The sequence below is a fragment of the Microtus pennsylvanicus genome, chromosome 18, assembly GCF_037038515.1.
Source record: "Microtus pennsylvanicus isolate mMicPen1 chromosome 18, mMicPen1.hap1, whole genome shotgun sequence".
NCBI lineage: Eukaryota > Metazoa > Chordata > Mammalia > Rodentia > Cricetidae > Microtus > Microtus pennsylvanicus.
This window is the reverse complement of record NC_134596.1, coordinates 35,101,841-35,121,498: the sequence shown is the minus strand read 5'-3', so window position 1 is coordinate 35,121,498 and position 19,658 is coordinate 35,101,841. Positions and strand designations below refer to the sequence as shown.

The following is a 19,658-nucleotide window of genomic DNA, read 5'->3' as shown; positions in this document are numbered from 1 at the left end:
GATAATGTAATAACACAGTAAAATGTGATTCACCAATTAGCTCGTGTAATTGAATAATCAAAACCATGCTCCAAACAAGTCGCTGAGGCACAGTCCACCATGCTTACGGCTCTATGTTTTCTCTGATTATTACTGCAGGTACCAATGCTATTCCCTCCCCATTTCCTATGAAAGAGAATCTACAAATACATCTGTGGCTGTAGATCAACAGGATACTTAGTTTCATTACTTGCTGATTTCTCGTTTCTCCTTCATCAGCTCCCTCTTGAGTAACTTCGACCCTGGGCAAAGGGGCTGGCAATCTAGTCCTGGCCTCCCTAGTGCTCTCCATGAACTATATTTAAATTCTGTGAGGAGAGAAACCCAGACAGTTGTTAGAGCCTTTAAAGGCAATTACAATTTTGTAGTTGAAACACTGCCTCCCTTGAGGATTCCTAAATTCTAATGGTGTGAGCAAGACATACTTTAGGGGTGAGGGGGAGTAATAGACAGTTTGAGACTTTTTTCTCAGAAATTACAATTTTATAAGAAGAAATCTGTGGCAGATAAGAACAGAAATTCAGTGGTTTTTTTTTTTTTTTTTTTGCTCAGTTTACAGCATTTCTTCATAATTCTCTGTGCACATCTGTTGACTCATAGGTGCCCGGCTATATTCAAAATTCTTCTAAACTCAGATCTATTCAAGGATTGTTTAGATGGCTGAAACAAATTCTAATGAGGAATTTTAAGATGGGTCCGTCTTTATTCATTTATTCCTTCTGAAATATCTGGGCAGGCTTTCATGGTCCAGGGCTTCCAATAAGCAAAAGAAAGAGTAATTGGCATATATTACCTGAACTTGCATCGATAAAGAAATGGAATTTCTTAGCTGACTCAGTCATTTTTAATATAGCTTTGCCCCTCAGAAGAGAGGAGAAAGAGGAGGGGCAAGAAGAGAAGGAGGAAGCAGAGGAGTAGGGGGCATCCCATGGAGTTTTACTGCCATTTTAGGCATCACACTTCAGATTATATGCATGAGGTCTAAAGAGTTATTAGTAAACTTTTCCTTTGTAATTATATATCATCGCTCTTTGATGATTTGTTTACAAACTCATAATGCATATTTTGTACTGTCCCCACACATTAAAAAAAACATCCTAAGCGATGGCATCATCATTAATTATTTTTGTCTTGTCTCATTTCATTTACGGAAAAACATAATTCAAAGCCCAATGTGAAGGAAATATTTTCTAATGACAGGTATATGCCTGTCACACCTGGAGTTCCCCCAGCAGTTTCTAAATGTATAATCTCATACTCAAAGCACATTAGTAATTCTCTTTCCTTTTTTTCTTCCTATTAATAGGTCAATGGAACAGAAATTGAATATGAATTCGAAGAAATTACATTGGAGAGGGTAAGAAAAAATTTAAAATCTTTAAGTTGGTTTTCTGTCTTCCAGGTCCTGATTTGTAATCTTGTGAAATTACAAAATTGTATTTCTTAGCTTAAAGTTACCTACAAGATTTACAGGAGCGTGTTAGTGAAATGCTGACGATAGAGAGCACTGATGTAGAAGACCAAATAACCAGAATGTTCTCTTAGTAGATCATGTTTTCAAGGATTGGGGAAACAAATGGCGGAGGCAGAAGTGGCCCTGGAACTGTGCATTCCTTTATTCTGGATACTCTGCTGTTAATGATGTGGCTGTATGTTTCTAAGACAGGTGATAAGATGTTCTCCACCATGTGATATTGATGCTGTAATCTGACCCACAACTGCCACACATCTTCTATTTCAGCCACGAAAAGAGTGATAAGCTTAAAGCCTATCCCCAAAGGCAGACGCATCAACCCTGCAGCGCTCTGAAAATTAGCTAGAAGGACCTTGGCAACTACTTCCGGCAAATACAGGAAACCGTGCCACTCAGTGTATTTAGGTCTTTTACAAAACAGCCAAAGAAATGTCAAAGACAGTCTATAAAAAGCAATGTCAGGTAACATTAACAGGCTAGCCATCATTCCAAAAGGTGAGCATACATAAAACAGCTTACTTACCCTCATTCGGAAATGAAGATAAGGAACATGAGCAGTTTCATATCTAATTGCAAGTATTTCCAAGGTGTCTTACTATCTGTTGACAATGAGTAGCCCTGAAAATGAGCTAATTTGGAAACAGAGATCAAAAACCTTGGGGGAAAAAAGCATAGTTTTAGAGACACAATTACATTTTAAAAGTTGGGCAAATTTCACAAAGACTGCTCAAATTTGTACTGTTTATAACAGTAAAGGCTCAAAAATATGTTTACTACTTCCTTATATACCCATATAATGTTCATCTTATAAAATTAAATACAATGAAATACTAAGTTATATTTTGATATCATTTTAGAAGACTATGTCATCGCATGGATACAAAGCATATCAGTTATGTAAATCAATTTTAAATAGTTTTACAGTAAGTTTAAAACATAATTAAACATAGGCTGAATCGAATTGAACAAAACTCTTCCAATCTCCAAGTTCTAGTAAAAGTAGAAAAGCTTTTAAATATTCTTTTCTTTGAAAAAAAAGGGGAGGAAAAAATAAAACAACATCCGGAAAGGGTGGGGGAAACACATGGTATGGCTGAGTCTTCTCATCACTTGAGAATCAAGGACTCTATCACAATTAACACTACTGATTGTGAGGGTTGCTGAGAGAACAAGCAATTTCCTTTGTCATTGGAGAATCGCCCTTAGATGACTTATTGTTTATAAACTCAAAGCCTATGTTTTGTATGGATACAAAATCAAATCACCCCACTCTAAGGGGTGGAATCATTGCTGACTATCTTTGTAATGTCGTTTTCATTTTGGCAAAAGCATCCAATGCACAAACATAAAAGGCAGGTGCAGGAATGGCAGGTGTGGTGACAGCATGGTTTATGAGGTAGAACACACAATGTAAATGGCGACCCTTCTAAACCCAGAACCTATGCAGCTAAACCGGTCTCACTGTGTTCTTGATTCCTCTCCTCTATCCAAGTAGTCCTTTCTTATATAGATATTCTGCATGACAATAGCAATGTACCAGACTTAAGGCCCCCAATGGGTATGACTTTGGTTAGGACTTTGTACCACTGGAAGACGTCTTATAGGCGTCTCAAAGAAGCCTATTAACTTTAGTTTGCAGTGAAACTATCCTACCTTCCTGCATCCCTGTGACCTAAGGTTTTACATTATCAACTGGATCAGTGTTAGGTGCACCTTGGGGACCATCCTGTGATCCCATTTATATTTATTCTTAGCTTTTAATAATAATAGCTGAAGAACTCATCAAAATCCTTCAAATGGTTTGTAAGCATAGTGACACGTGAGTCTCGTTTGAGAAGCTCACACCCCTACTTGGATCTGTCATTCTTTCACTTTCTCTCTATTTGTTCCTGTACTGAAAATCTACGGAAAAAAATGATGGTATCAAATTCCAACAATACTTTATAATACATATGAAAATAAATACACCAAAGATACATATATGACTACATCTGTGACACCTGGAAGGACATAATCTGTTAAAGTGCTAGCATCTTATTAAGGATTTGGGGTAGATATTTGTTGTTTCTTTTTGCATATCTTCTAAATATATTTAATGATTTTATAATACAATAAAATAAATTATATGATTATTTAAATAATTTTGTATAAAATGAAAACAAAATTATTATTCTTTGAGCTATCATTCAAGTGTGAGTTAATACTATAGACCTTTATTCATTTATACTTCCTCTTTAATTTCTTGCTCTTCACTTTCATGAGTCAACAGATTTCTCATTTTATTCTAATTTTTATTGAGCGTGAGTCGTCTTAAAGAAATTTATGTGGGAAGCTGATTACTCTGCAGATGGAGGCTTTAACACATCTATTATGGACTTGGATAAAATTTTATTGGCATTCTAAATAGAGAAAGTGGTATTAGGGGATATTAACTCAAACGAGAGAAAGAAAGAAAAACTACGCACGTTTGTAAATCGCTACCCCCCTCTCCGAGGCTGGAAATGTCATTAGTGAGATTCAGCACAAGATAAAGTGGGCAGCCCAGGTAAACCCAGGGCCTGTGCAGCTCAGCAGGCCCCACTCTGTCTGATTCTTCTCCCTTCCCCAACACAGTATACACTCAACTTTAAGAGAGCACGTTTTTTTCCACTTAGCTATAGCTCAGCAGATAATGAAAGGCAAACGTCGAGTTGAGAGAGAGAGCATTCACTTGGAGTCATATGATTGTGGGTTCTAGTTTGGAGTCTCGTATCTACACTAACCCTAAGCATGTTCCACCTTCTCCCTGTCTCCCTGTTCTTGGATTTCCAATCACACACTGAGCCTTGTCATTTCCACTAACGGTACACCTTTCAAATCCTCTGTGCCACGTGTTATCCTTTCCACAGTTTCTCTCCCAAACGTCATAATCTCCATTAGGACTTGAGTTGCTGACTACATGGACCTCCCCTAGTCTTCCTCTTTATGTCCTCCCTTCCCTCCTTACATATGAAGTCTGACCTGGTCCACCATTCTAATCTTCCATCTCATATAATCTTCGCTTACTTTTCTCACTTAGCTGATTCAAAATCTCAGTCCTATTACCGAGTGGTTAAACCCTTCTTGTTTATTCCACATAAGCACCTGAGCTGCTGGGCCTGGCCAGAGAGGCACTCACGCAGCGTGCTCTCGGGTTCTTAACCATGGACTCATGACTCTCAAATACTCGTGATAATTTTTAACATTTCACTAGAAAATTCCCCTTCCTCTGTCTCTAAGACAACAATTTTCACAACATCTTTGAGCTCTTCGTATCCTTAAAGTCCTCTCCCTCACCTTCACTTTCAAGTGATAACTGCCCTGTCAAATTTATGATAGTAAAAAATGCTGCCCAATTTGAGCATCAGTTCTCAGTCCTAACTGATTTCTCAGGAACATTTGGTATAGCTGTCACTAGTTCATCAAAGATAATGTTTGTTTATTTGTTTGTTTGATTGTTTAACTTCTAGAGCAAACATTTTTCTGTGCTCCCTTTTCTTTGTTGGTTGCCCATTGCTATTTGCTGCGTTCTTGCTATATTGTTCCTCTAAACGCTGGATGATTCCAGATACCAGATGGAAACACCTCTTTGCCAGCTCTCCTTCCTAGAGTGCCCTATCTCATCAAGATGCAAGGCTTACACTCCCCTATGGCTTCAACTTCTGAATCTGAAGATGGCCCTTTCCCTCAGCTCATTGTCTACAACTAACTTTCCATCTCATGCATTTGCTTAAATACCAAGGGGTGCTTTCCCCTTGGCTTCCTCCCTTGGGCCCCAAACTGTTTATCATCTAACAGTCCTTATCTGAGCTAAATGGTTCCTTATTATCCAGCCAAAATTATCTTCAAAGTCTCATTTATTTCTTTTCCTTGGGATCCATGAACAGGAGTGCACATACTTCATATATATATATATATATATATATATATATATATATATATATATTTCAAAGTCAAACTGTTTTTACTACGCTTTCTGTAGACTCTTCACTCAAAGCAAGTTCATCCACGCCTGGACCACTCTAGTAGCCTGTTTTACTCTTCTCCAAATAACCGGGGTAGTAGTTTTCAAACTGTAAGCCAGGCTGCACCACTTTATTATCGAAACCTTCCACGGGCTGGGAATTCACCCATCATCATCATCACCATCATCATCGTCATCACCACCACCATCATCTTCATCTTCAAGGCTTCATAGGATGTTTTCCCCCTCATCTGTCTTCACATATATTGCTATATCTACACTGACAGTCTTGGGATTCCTCAAAAAGTCCATGCTATTCTCACCTCAGGGGCTTGATTGTAGCTATTTTTTTTTGCTTGAAAAACTTCATATATATATATATATATATATATATATATATATATATATATATATATATATTTCCATATGAGATTAGAATCATATTTCCATATAAGATTGTCATGAGAAGATTTTATATGTATATACAATCTCTCTATATAATATTATTACATAATATTATGTGTTATTATATATAATATAATATATTGTACCTATTATATATATGGATATATATAATTTTCTCACTATACTCTCATATGGAAAATTGTTCATGTCTAAATTAATACTAAATTTCAACATGCTTTACCCCACCCCACAGTTTTATTGCTTTTTAATTATACTTACTAACTTCTGAAGTGTGTTCACTTTGTTAATGCCTATTTCTTCCAGAATATATGCTATTTGTACATACTCAGTCACTTCTGTATTTGATTTTTCTACAATAATCTGATTGTGTAGTGCATACTAAGAAAAAGTATGTGGGTGGCTTTTTCCTCACTCTGCTCCTGGGAGGACAGTGGAGGAGATGCATGGAGGCTGGCTTGAATTCAGTGTTAAAACCCTGGCTCCAATAGCAGCTGTTCAAATGACCTTGAACTCCATGTGTACCCTCATTGGATTTCAGTTTTCATATTAGGGAATGAACATAAGCAGTTTGTATCGATCTCAGATTACCCTTGGAAAATGAATCCGATCATGTAAAGGTTTATAATGTCGTGCATGTTTAGTCTTAATATTTGATTTGGTTGATACATCACTTCTCACAAATATATCAGAACTGTTGAGAACCCTGACTTTTAATAGCCTCCCAGGACAAGACAGACATTTTGGTGACTAAATGCTTGCAAGAGAAACATGGGTGTAAAACTTCAGATCCCCAGAAGAAATTTAAATGCCAGTAACATGGTAGCCTGCCTGTATTGACAACCTTACAAGACAGTTGGGAGATCCCAGAGCAAGCTTGCTGGCAAGACTAGACATATCAGTAAGCCCTGTCCCTCAGGGACTGAGAGATATTTCCTCAATGAATATGGTAAAAATGATGAAGGATCATTTGAGAAAGCAACCTTGGTCCTCTACATGCATAACACATATGTTAATATGGAGAAAGAAAGCAGACAATTAGCCTGATATACTTTTATTTATCTATTTATAAAAACTAGCTTTTTTCATTTTTACATACCAATACAGTTCCCACTCCCTCCCCTCTTCCCACTCCCTCCATCTTCCCCCATCCGGGCTACTCCTCAGAGAGGGTAAGGAATCCCATGGGAAGTCAACAAAGTCTAGCGCATTGTTTTAAGGCAGGATCAAGGCCCTCCCCACTTTATCTAGACTAAGCAAGGTATCCCTCCAAAGAGAATGCATTGCAAAAAGCCAGTACAAGCAGTAGGGATAAATCCTGGTCTCCCTGCCAGTGGCCACACAGTCTTCCCAGACACACACCATCACCCACATTGTGAGGGTCTGGTTTTGTCCTATGCTGGTTCTCCCACTGTCAGGCCAAAACTGGTGCTCTCCCATTAGCTCAGGGAAGGTGTTTCAGTAGGTATTCCCTTCATGGTTTTGACCCCTTTGCTTATATTATCACTCTTCTCTCTCTTTGACTGGACTTTGGGAGCTCAACCCAGTATTCAGCTGTGGATCCCCTCATCTGCCTCCATCGGCCACTGGATGAAGGCTCTATGATGACATTTAAGACAGTCATCCAGAGAGGGAGAGCAAGGAACAAGATAATTTGATTTAGGGATCCATTACGGGCCTAGCAAGAAACCTGGCACTAGAGAAATTCCCAGAAATCCACAAGGATGGTCCCAGCTATGACCCAAAGCAATTGTGAAGAGAGTACCTGAACTGGCCAGCCTGTGATTCTTAATATACAATTTATAAGAGATTGTTAAGACACCGAGAAATCTGATAACATGCCTTTTCTTTACTGTTTCTGTTGTTAGTTAGATGCCAAAGGTATAACAGCCATGAACCTTGCACATGAATTTACCATGCATACATTTCCATCTAATCTCTATAACATTAATTATATGCTAAATTGGTCATATTAAATAATATTTTCATTAAGTATGTCTAAAGAACCTCACTTTTACTTGCTAAGAGTATGAGACTCGGAGATCAAACAAGCTCTGAAAATCTTAGGGAAAGTCGCATTTTCTAAAGGAGTGGTTTAAGATCAGCTCCACCACACCAAGTTAGCCTACCTTAAAAGGTAGCTCAAATACCATCTCTTTCAATGAGCTTTGCTTGCCTTTCCCTCCTGATTAGCGTCCCTCTTCACAAACATCAATCTCGAGCTGATGAAAACTTGACTAGAATCTGTCTCTCCCAGTGCCCTAGGCGTTTTCCCATGGACAGTACTTTATTATGGTGTTTTTAGATACCATGTCACGGAAAAGGCAAAAACATTGGACAATTTGAAGACAAATCGATAGCTCATTTTCTGCTGCCAAGTTGCTCAATGCATTGACCATGTGCTAAACATACTAAACCCTAGGAAGATCTCTCTCATGCATCAGATTGTCATTTACTAAATGTGAGTACCAGACACAGTCTATACTTCATACATCGCATGGTATTAGAGAAGTAAATAGTAACTGTGAAGAAGAACATAGTGTTATAGACATCTGGCCCACAAGAGAGTCCTTCTGTGACACATTACACTTGAGCAAACTCCTGGGCGATGAGAGGAATGCGAGCACACAGCAGGAGGCAGAAAGAGAAAGCAGCCTCTCACACAGGAGTACCATCCAACTGCTCAAAGGCTCAGGTTACTTAGGACAAGTATAGTTTTTCAAGCTGTGAAGCAGGAACCAGAGGACCAGGCAAGAGAGACAGAACAAGCAGTGAACGTGAGTGCCTTGGATAAGCTTGGATAACTCTGCAAGCTAGTTAAAGTCGGCCTGAAGGCGATGGAAAACCTATGAAGAGGTTTAGTCACGAGAGCAGCAGTCGTATCTATGAAAGCATTGTTTTGGCTGTAGGGCTGGATCCTCATGGGGTCGGACTGAGGGGAGGATGCAGGTGGGCCAATTAGGACGTAACTATGGATAAAGGTGGTCAATAGTGAAGAAAGAGTAGATAGCTTAAAATGTATTAGAAGTTATCTAATTTATCTCTACTATATTTTAGGTTGGGGGAGAAGAGTCAAAGATGCTTACAGTATAATGGAAATGGAACAGATTCTTGTTACAGACACTTAGTCAGGTGCACCTGTTATCTCTCAAGCCTTGCTGACACCCAGGATTACCTGTCAACTGAGTAGATTTGTCAGTATTCTGTTTATGAGGCTAACAGACTGTGTATTCCTGGTATGATTTACACCATAAGAAGCTAGTTCACTTGTGCGGAAAATAGATTCACCATGCCTGAGAGACCTTAACCAACATGCATGACAGTGATTGAAAAAAGATGAGAAATCCATGTCTGGGACGTATAACTCCCCTCTATTCTCCCTGACAAGGTAGGCATATTCCTCGACAACCAGTAAGATAACCAAATATTAGAGTATAAATCCATGACTTCTTCGCTTGCTATTTACCCATAAATAAATTTACAAGGTAAATGACAGACTTATTCAGTCTCAAAAAAAGTCTCACAAATTAAGTATGTTTTGGATAAGAGTGAGCCACATGGGAATTTTGAAAGTAGTGCTTGTGAAATAATAGGTTACCCATTAAAGGTGTCCAATGGCTTGTCCAGCTTGCTCCAGGTGTCAAATTAATTAGAAAGTAATTAAATGTCTGATTCACTTAGGCCACATTGTTTGATATTGATCATTGTGAAAATTCCTAAACTCAGATAGAATTAAGTATCCAATCCTTCAAGAAATGTGGAGAATCGTGTTTCTGTACACCTCATTTTTTCTAGGACTGTTTAGCTCTTTTCAGTTAATAGTAACAGGAATGATAATCAGAGTCCAAATAGATGGTTGGTGGGTTTTCAATAATATATAATCAACTATTGCAAAACCTCATTCACAATGAGTTAAGTAACTTTGGGTAATAGATGATTTCTTCAAACAAATTCCATTGTATGTCTAATTATGGTGTATCTTTTCAGTATGCTTGAAACAGGATATATGTGTATTTGTGTGTGTGTGTGTGTATACATATATATGTGTAGCTGTTATAGGAATATATCAATCAAATATAAATATTTATTTAGACATAAAGAAAAGTGAATTTTGATTAGTTTATTAGCTTTGGATGGCATCACATGATTTAAGGACTAAAAGCATTGTGAGGAAGGACAGTTCAGAATTCCTTATGAATCCAAGGCCACCCACTTCCCGTGTGACCTCAGGCAAATAAGTCAACCTATTAAGACCTCATGCTTCTTCATTGCAGATGGTTTACTGATATGTGCATATATATGTGTGTCTGCGTGTGCGCGCGTGTGTGTGTGTTATTTTAAAGAGTTTCTAGAACCTCCAAGATGCTGTTGTCTGTTTTTATCAGGTACACACAGACACACTTTCGTAGGCTCTGCATATCTGAGATAGACCACTGTTGACATAACTTTGGACATAATGTACAGCTAGATCAAATAGCAAACTCTATCACTTTCCTCCCACCCTCTCCATCCCCCCTCTGTTGTGTCTGTTTGCATTTACAGTGTGTCTAGTTGCATTTACACTGTGTCTGTTCGTGTTTACACTGTGTCTATTTGTGTTTACACTGTGTCTATTTGTGTTTCCACTGTGTCTATTTGTGTTTACAGTGTGTCTATTTGTGTTTACACTGTGTCTATTTGTGTTTACACTGTGTCTATTTGTGTTTCCACTGTGTCTATTTGTGTTTCCACTGTGTCTATTTGTGTTTACAGTGTGTCTATTTGTGTTTCCACTGTGTCTATTTGTGTTTCCACTGTGTCTATTTGTGTTTACACTGTGTCTATTTGTGTTTACACTGTGTCTATTTGTGTTTCCACTGTGTCTATTTGTGTTTATAATGTGTCTATTTGTATTTACATTGTGTCTATTTGTATTTACATTGTGTCTGTGTTTGCTTTGTGTCTATTTGTGTTTACATCTATATTTGTGGTGAATGATAACATTCTTCCTTGTGCTGTAAACATCTAACCATCAGTACAGTCTGTGTTCCCTTCATGAATACAATTGAAGACTGAGTTTGCATCCTTAACTAATAGGCTAATCTAGCATTGTCTACATCTCTTTTTCTTTATGATGAATAATACGACCAGAGTTCCAAGTGGATAAGCAGTTATACTCTCATTTTCAATTTGTAGTATCTTGGGATTCTAGTGGGCTATGCTGTTTGTTTTGGATCCTGGTGTCTTTGTAAAATGGTTTATTTCAATGGTCGTGATTTCTAGTTTTGGTGTAGGATTTCCCTTGGAGGACCTCTTTCCTTCAAAAAACTATATATCTCCTCATGACAATCAAAGCTTCCTGCAGTGAGATTAAGAGAAAGAAGAGTCAAGAGGGCCTCAAAGCCGTCGCTACCCCTCATCCAGAATTCTTTCCTCGAATCTTATAGCCAGACTAGTTCAAACTATTTATTTATAACTTACACAATGATGTACACTAAAGTTGTACCCTACATATTACTATACTTAACTTATACAATGGGCCATGTCCTCAGCTTATGCTCCCACAGCCTGCTATGATTTGAACCTTGGGCACCAGCCAAATGTCCAGATGTGAAATGCTTACTCATCCAGGTGACACCATGGGAAAGTGGTAGAACCATTTAAGGACATGGATCCCAATCGAAATACCTTAGGTCACAACAGTGTGTTCTCTGAAGGTAGTTCACAAGTAATAATTGGTTGTTCTCACTGCAGTCCCTGGAGGGCTATTATAAAAGGAGGGAACCTATTCCTGTTCTCTTTCTATTCAAGAGATGGGATCATTTCGTCTCCATTGCTCCCACCAGCAAGTACTGCTGTATACAGCTCTCATCAGCGGTCACACACCTACTTTGTTCAATCTCAATTTTTGAACCTCAGAAACTGTAAGTTAAATAGGACTTTTCTCTTTTTAAGTTAGTGGACTCCAGTGTTGTATTATGGTGACCCAAATCCTGACAGATCCTCCTTGTTTTCTAAATGCTAATCATACTTCTTATTACTGAGAAGAGATGGCAAAGCAAGTTTTGCAGTAAAATATCTTTGGCAGGCTATAGGCAATTAGTACATTCTCCATTAAAGCAACAGGAGCAATTTTTAAATGTCAAGCAAGTGACAGGTCTATGTATTTAGGTCTCTATTATCCAAAATCCTCCAATTTAAGACTTTTGTTTGTATAGAAAGACTTTCACAGTATTAACCATAGGACTCGGATGTCAAAGGGGGAAATTGTTAGGAATAAAGTTTCCAGGAATTTGCAGAGTCATTAATCTAACTTTTCTATATATGAGAGAGTCAGGCTCAGTATCCGGATTACCTAGTAAATACACCTCAAAGGGCTTATTTAGATGGATTAGCATAGAGCGCTTTAAGCAAAAACTCAGCTGCTGATGTCAACCATGTCCATTCTTCTTTCTTCTAGAAGGTTCCAGCTGAGTTACCTTCCTTTTCCAGACTTAAAATCCCATCACCAGAATATTAACTAACACTGTTCGTTAGTTCATTGTCCTTAGCCTAGGCACCCTTGCCTCATTTAAACTGACCAATAGTTTTTTTTTTCTTTTTTGAGTGTCTTGGACATCTTTCTTTCATTTGGTTCTTGACTGTCACCAATTTATCCAACACTGTATAATGATATTTCCAAAATAAACAACTTTTAGGAAAAAACATATCTATATTTGGAAAATTGTCTTAGACTGTTTGCTGTTCATACAACAGAGTGCCAGAGATTGAGAACTGTGTGAAGAAACCAAGTTCACTTGATTTAGTTCTGGGGTCTGGAAAGTGTTAGTATCTGCCAAGAGTCTAAGGGCTGCTTCTTAATATGGCAGAAGGGCAAGTAAACATGGCCTCCATCTACTTCTTAAGTAACTACTCCACTCCTGGGATATTGATGGGAATCTACTCCTGAGGACAATGCCCTATAATCTGCCAGTGCTTAAAAGCTTCAATTCTCAATGCTGGAACAATGCCAGTTAAATTTCAACATGAGTGTTAGAGATGCTATGAAAAGCATAAATAACAAAAAGACTTGTGTAGAAAGGATGGGTCTCCATCATGACCAAAATGGGTGCTGTAATCAGAGGGTAATCTATCTCCATGACTGGTCTCAGTAAAGTACAGATGGTTGGGGAGACTGGACTGTGAGTGCTCTGAGCATTTGGGACCAGGCCATAAGTACTGGAACTTGAGAATCTTGGAAAGAGAAAAGGTCCAGGGAGCTGACTGGAGAGATGCCCAGCAGTGACACCTGGCTTACTAAACCTGAGGTCTTGAGAAATGATGGAAGTCCGGGATTTAGTCCCTTGCAAAGCCAAATTGACATGGCTATAATTTGCTCGAGCTCATCTGTCAGGCTAGCAGACAGACTACCCTTTTTAGTGCCTGCCACAACTAGCAGGCTGGTGGAAATAAAACCTGTAATTCTTAGCACTTTCCTTCCTAACTATTCTGACATATCCACAATCATCCCACAGCTTTATGGTATTATTCAGTGAGTAGGAAATCTGCATATTGCTTGGTCATTACTCCTCAGGAGAAATGGCTGTGACATTCCATCCCTTTCTCAGAGTTGACCCAATAAGCCTGCCGGTTTGTACTGTAGTGCTTCCCACCAAACAGACATGCGTGGCTTGTCTACATGTTGATTTCTTCTCACCGTGTTCTTAACTGTCCTTAGAGTCTGTTACAGACATCTGCCTTCCCCACGTGACCAACTTGCTTTCATTAACCCTAAGGATTGTGAAGTCCAGGAGTGAGCCTTTTTATTCTCCTACAAATACATCAGTGTGTTCCTGGATTCTGTCTTAGGGGAGGAGGTATGCACATCTTCCAGTATCGTATGAAGGAAGTACACAGTTCTTAGAATTCTGATACGAAGCCTATATCCCTCCAGAAAATGAGGAAGCTTCTATCGGGAAAAACATCTAGAAGTCACTTTGTTACTAGAGAGGTTCCCTGCTTCCAAAGGAACCCAGAATTTTCAGATGACTGAGTAAATAAATGGAAGAGAAAACGACCTTGGTTGCATCCTGTGACCGTGAACAGACCAGCACTGAAACCTTTGCCTGAATTTTTGTTACAGAAAATAATCAATACTCATTATTGTGTTTTTCTGTTTGAAGTGAACCTTGTGCTAGCCTTCAGGAAAACAAACTCTAAATGATATAGGTGATTATAAAACCCAAAGGAATTTGCTTAGGACCCTAACATTTTAGATATACCTCAAAATATTCATTACTGAAAATTTTTTTCCTATCCTATTTCATTTTATGGGAGTCTCTCCCCACAATTCCCACCACCCATTTAGTAAACCATGAATGCCCTCCTTCACAGAGTCTTTTCATCTTTGCAGAGGACTCCCCCTCACCCTGCTTCTCTGCCCTACAGGGTTGGTGTTCTGCTACTGAGTTCTGAGTGCTACCTCTTCCTACCCCATCTGCACAATGAACACCTGCTTGATTGGGAAAAAAAAAGAAGAAGAGGGGATATACAAGAAGAAAACACTCTAGTATTTGAATATAGAGCCTTCTCATACAGAGATGTATAGTAGAAAAAACAAACACGGTTTTATATTTTAGAGACTTCTAGAATTTTTAGGTTTAACTGCTTATAGTTTATCAGTTTACTTTGATGAGCTTGATGCTTTTTAATCTCTTAAATTATCCACTGGAGAAAATTAATATATAGATGCATTTTGAAGTTATTTCTTAGGCATTGGAATTTCCATGTAAAATTTTCAGAGTCTACAGAAATTCTACTTAAAGAATGCCCACAAGGTCATGGTGACGAGTAGGACATCTTCCATTTCAGATTGTCAATCAGTTTTGTTGACCTTCAAATTGCTCCTCAGGCCATTATTTTTTTTAACCTAAACAGCTTCAACACAGTGTTCAAAACCCAGCTTGTAGATCTCTTTTGAAAAGTCCACATTCCATCATTGTGAGCTTGTCTGCCCTCATTATCACCCCCAGACTTCCTACTTGTCCTGAGTTCCTATCATATCTGCTTCTGTGGGATAATAATGATGTCTGTGTTCTGTTTGCTCTGTGTTCTGTTTGCTCTGTTTCCCCCTGGAACCTGGAGTGTGATAGATACCTCAGTGTTGAAGGTGAAATTCTGCAAAGACATTAACCTATCAGAAGAACCACTACAACCTTAATGTCCTAGCTCATCACGAGTTTCTGTCTTGTTCTCACTGTAGCCCTTAACTATGGATCCTGATCGCCTTACTATGGATCCTCCAGAGAGGATGAATCAATGCCCAGTGAAGTATAAGGGAGCATTTCATATGAAATGATGCTGGTGTGTATGGAGGCCAAGATCTGGAAAGCCAGTAAAGTCAGATGTATAATTATATCTGAATTTAGGGTCAGTGTCTCACACAATAAGTGGGAAAAGAAAAGCAAGTTTAAGAAGCTATTGCTGAGGCTCTGTGGGTACTCTGCTCAGGCAATAAAATATCCATCTTCTTTACTGTTCTGTAAGAAAGGGAATTTTCTCTGCTACCTTCTTTGTCTATCTGCACTCTTTATATATTAGATACTATCTAGTTCTGTTGTGAGAGCAATTTTCTTTATCCAGTCCACTAATGCACATGCTTATGCTTTGAGAAACACCCTCAAGGATACATCCAGGACCAGTGTTTTACCAGCATTGTGGCTATCCTTAAACTCAGCAGACTGATACATAAAAATAACCATCACATTGACCAAGACTTTGTCTTGCTATGCTTGCGTTTGTAAATCTTAATTGGAAATTGATATTTCTCACCCAATCTTTTATTTGCTGCACATTGGCTAAATTAAGTCATGCTATATGCAGAATGCACAACTGAACAGCAAATTACGGCTGTACAATGCTCAGACAACTAATCCGAAAGTCAGGTACCCAAGTCCCAGAGTGATAGCAAGGTTCCAATACTGTCCTTGACTTACAGTCACTAGGAAACTAAGGTTTACAGAAGTTAAAAATGTGTTCAAGGTCATAAGAGAATGGCAGAATCCCTGTTATTGATATGATATAGTTTCTTTTCTAAAACGTAGCCAATACCTCAAGATCTTATATGGTGATGAGTAAAAGCCTGAAGTGTCTAAATCTTCAACTGTGGCAACTAAAATACTGTCTTCATAAAGCCAGTATAGCCAATCAGTTTATGTCACTCTATATGTGGCCAGTGTTTACGTAAATCTTTTGAGGGGATGCCTGCAACCTTTTATACAACATTTGCGACTGTGGCCCCCAGCCAATTTGATTTCACCTGAACTAAAGGGAAATTGGAAGATTAAATTTTCAAGTCTTTGAAGAACTGAAAGAGTTCTTGCCTTAATCTTTTTCACTTTATAATTTTTATTTTTCTGTTTTTATTCAGTAGAAGAATTTATTAATAAGAAGCACCAAAATTAATAAGTATCACAATGAATTTGTATGCATATTTTGCATATAATACATATGTACATAGGTGCATGAATATTTTTATGAACCCACATTCATATATAAACAACTTTTTTATTTGTTTAATACATTATTTAATTGCATTGCTTATGTATACATCCTGTGTGCACCTATATTTATTTATTTCATTTATCTATATTAATGCATTTCCACATAGATGTTTGATCAGTAGATGGATAGATCTATGGGTAAATAGACAGAGAGAAGAAACATTCTTTGTAATCTGGAGCCAATGCTCAATACCTCTTTTCCATGGTTGGTATTGTAGCAACAACAAGGGTGCACTCGAGTCCTTATAGATAGGCATCTGTAATTTATAAAGGTTGAATCTTGTCATAGTTAGCACTGGTAGCTTCACACTTGCTGTGGGACAATGGTTTGTACCCTGTCCATTGTATTTTAATAAAACACTGATTGGCCAGTATCCAGGCAGGAAGTATAGGCAGGACAACCAGGCAGGAACTAGAGGCAGGGTGATTAGAACAGGAGAATTCTGGGAAGAAGGAAGCTTATTCTGCAGTCATGATCCAGCTACAGAGCAAGCAAGATGTGACTGCCTTGCCAAAAAGGATACCAAGCCACATGGCTAACATACACAAGAATAATGGGCTAATATAAGTTATAAGAGTTAACAAGACGTCTGAGCTACTAGGCCAGTTTATAATTACTGTAGACCACTTTGTGATTTCTTTAGGACTTAACGACTGCAGAAACCAGGCAGGACAGAAAGCTCAGTCAACAGAATGGCACCCACATGAACAACTACATCCACATAAAGCCTGAGAACTCTTGGGCAGTAATTCTAGACAGAAAAGAATAGAGTTAAGCATGGCTTACTGATAGCAGCATTTTCTCAGATGGGCTCTGCTTGCTAGAGACAAGTGCTCTCAAAAGCTCAATCAACACACATCCCCAAGAATCACCTGCAAAGAAAGTCTCAGTTGGATAATTGTATTTATCAAGTTGATCTATGGGCATGTTGGGAAGCAGAGATATCACAACTTCAACTTAAACTTAATGCAGAGAAGGAGAGCCTGTGGTGGGGCTGGGCTATGAAATCACAGAGCCTAGCTCCACCCGCTCTGTCTGTGATGGGCTTCCATATGCTAGGATGTACTTCCCCATAATATCTCCCAATCAGTGTCATGGATTGGAGGCCAAATGTTTAAATATATGAGAGCCTAGGAGGATATTCTCATTCAAAGCACACAACATCATGGGATGCATTAATCCCTGGGCGGATAGTCTTATGTTGAATAAGCAAGCTAGCTAAATCTGAATGCTGTGAGTTAGCCATCAAGTAGTGTTTCTTTGTGGTTTCTGCTTTGAGTTTCTTCTTGAGTTCCTTTCCCGACTTCCCTCAGTGATGGACTGTAGCCTGAGAGCTGGAATAAACCCTTCTCTCTTCTATGCTTGTTGTGGTTATGTTATTTATTCCAGCAACAGACTGAAAATAGAAAATACCTCATATGCCAGTTATCTATAATGATTATCTCATATCTTAATAATAACTGTTCTATGTAAGTTTGGGGTCATTTTTTTTCAAAGCAAACAAACTATAGAAGAAAGAACACATTTGTTCATGGTCAGCAAAGCAATGCATGGCACACTTACTTAATCAGTTGGCTATTCTGTCCTTGTTAAATGTCACCTGCAGGCATAGGAAATACAAAAAAAAAAGTTTTGGAATAAAATGCTTATTTTTTGAGCAGTCATGATACACATCTGGATTGCCTCCAAAATTTTACTGCATTGATCAGCAGGAAAATTAAGCCAAATTATATATCATTCTCAATTATTATTCAAGAAACAGTTGTAAGGCAATGATGCAGGTGGAGATGTGCTTTTTCCGTTTAATGATATTTCTTAATGCTTGTGAAATATGCCACGTGTCACCCTGAACTGACTATCTGCTTAAACTGTGCTCAGATGTCAGCAAGATCACCATAACTCTGGAGACAAATAACAAAAAATGATATTGTTTTTGTATTAGCATCTTTCTAATGCATGAAAACTAATAGAGTTAAGGCTTCATTCCAATTATGTGTTGTAAATTTCCTGAAAGAAAATAGATCCGTATTTTCTGAAACAAAATAGGTGAGGTTTTTGTGTCTATTAGCAAGCATGCACCATTCACAGCCGTTTCATTTAGCTAGTATAATATCTAGATTTTTCTTTCGCTATAGCTCATATTTTAATGTTGCTTCATTATTTTCACATTATATTTTGACATTTCATCTTCTTCAAGGAAATAAAACATCATGCTCCTCATTTTGCAAAAGAACTAAAGCACACTTAGCATCTTCTCCATGGGTTCCTCAAGGCCACAGCATGCATAACAAGGACCTCATTCTAAACCTCCAGCCCTGTTTCTTCCCCAGGATTGCTGCCTGTGTTTTTGGCTTTTCTTAACACCAAAAACTTCCAAATCATCAGCCTTCCTAGGTAAGACTGTCCAAGCATATTGAAGGTGATTCCTCATTAAGCTGACTGAAATCAGAGACAGGCAATTCTTTCAGAGCACATTGCATCTTTAATGTAATACATCTGTATAACCTGTATTAAATTCCCACAGTGGTGCTTGGAATTGCTGGTTTGTTAACCACCTTCTCTGTGACAAGTGTATACAATTCTGTGATGAATTAGTGACTGGGGCAGTCTTTCCTTGGAGAGAGGAAGAGTCAGATGGGTTGCCACTTTGTTAATGGCATCATCACCCAAACAGGATGATGTACCACCCAAGCCTTGCCATCTTCCTAATCTACAAAATTACTCCATTGCAAATGCATAACAGAGGCTATCTTTTCTTACCCTTGTTGTTGCAGTGAAATAAAAATACTGGCAATTGCGTGGGGCATTGTTAAAATGAAACTTGATCCAAAACAAACTTTTCTGGGTTTACTGTCAATGATAATTACCTTTATTATAGGAGTTTTATTACAACTTCAAGGCTAAATTCATTCTCATGTCCATAGGCACTTTCTCTTCAAGCATGATACTTAAGAGACTGCCTATCTTCAGCCTGGAATGTTAGGTACAAATTAAGGTGCATACTTTGATGTGCAGTCTGTCACCTCTGGCAGCGCCTCAAGTGCTCTAAGGTGAGCTGATCAGCTTTGCCAACACCATCAGCTGCAGTGGGATTGCCACACACTCTGCCAGAAAAAACTAGGAAAAGCTGACTTGGCTTCTCTGAAACTCACTGAGTTAAAAAGTAATATTAAAAAATAAAAGTATATATATAATTTAGGAGTATTAATTTTGTCTGTT

General features: G+C 38.3%; 1 protein-coding gene across 31 annotated transcripts in view; it reads left to right on the top strand.

Moving 5' to 3' along the window:
• Dlg2 (discs large MAGUK scaffold protein 2) overlaps nucleotides 1-19,658 on the top strand; it is a 1,657,078-nt gene that overhangs the window by 1,110,894 nt on the left and 526,526 nt on the right. For all 31 annotated transcript variants that reach the window (XM_075952981.1, XM_075952978.1, XM_075952983.1 and 28 more), the window contains one exon: nucleotides 1,346-1,396. In XM_075952981.1, coding sequence (XP_075809096.1) covers nucleotides 1,346-1,396 — 51 coding nt within the window. The remainder of the gene's footprint in view (nucleotides 1-1,345; nucleotides 1,397-19,658) is intronic.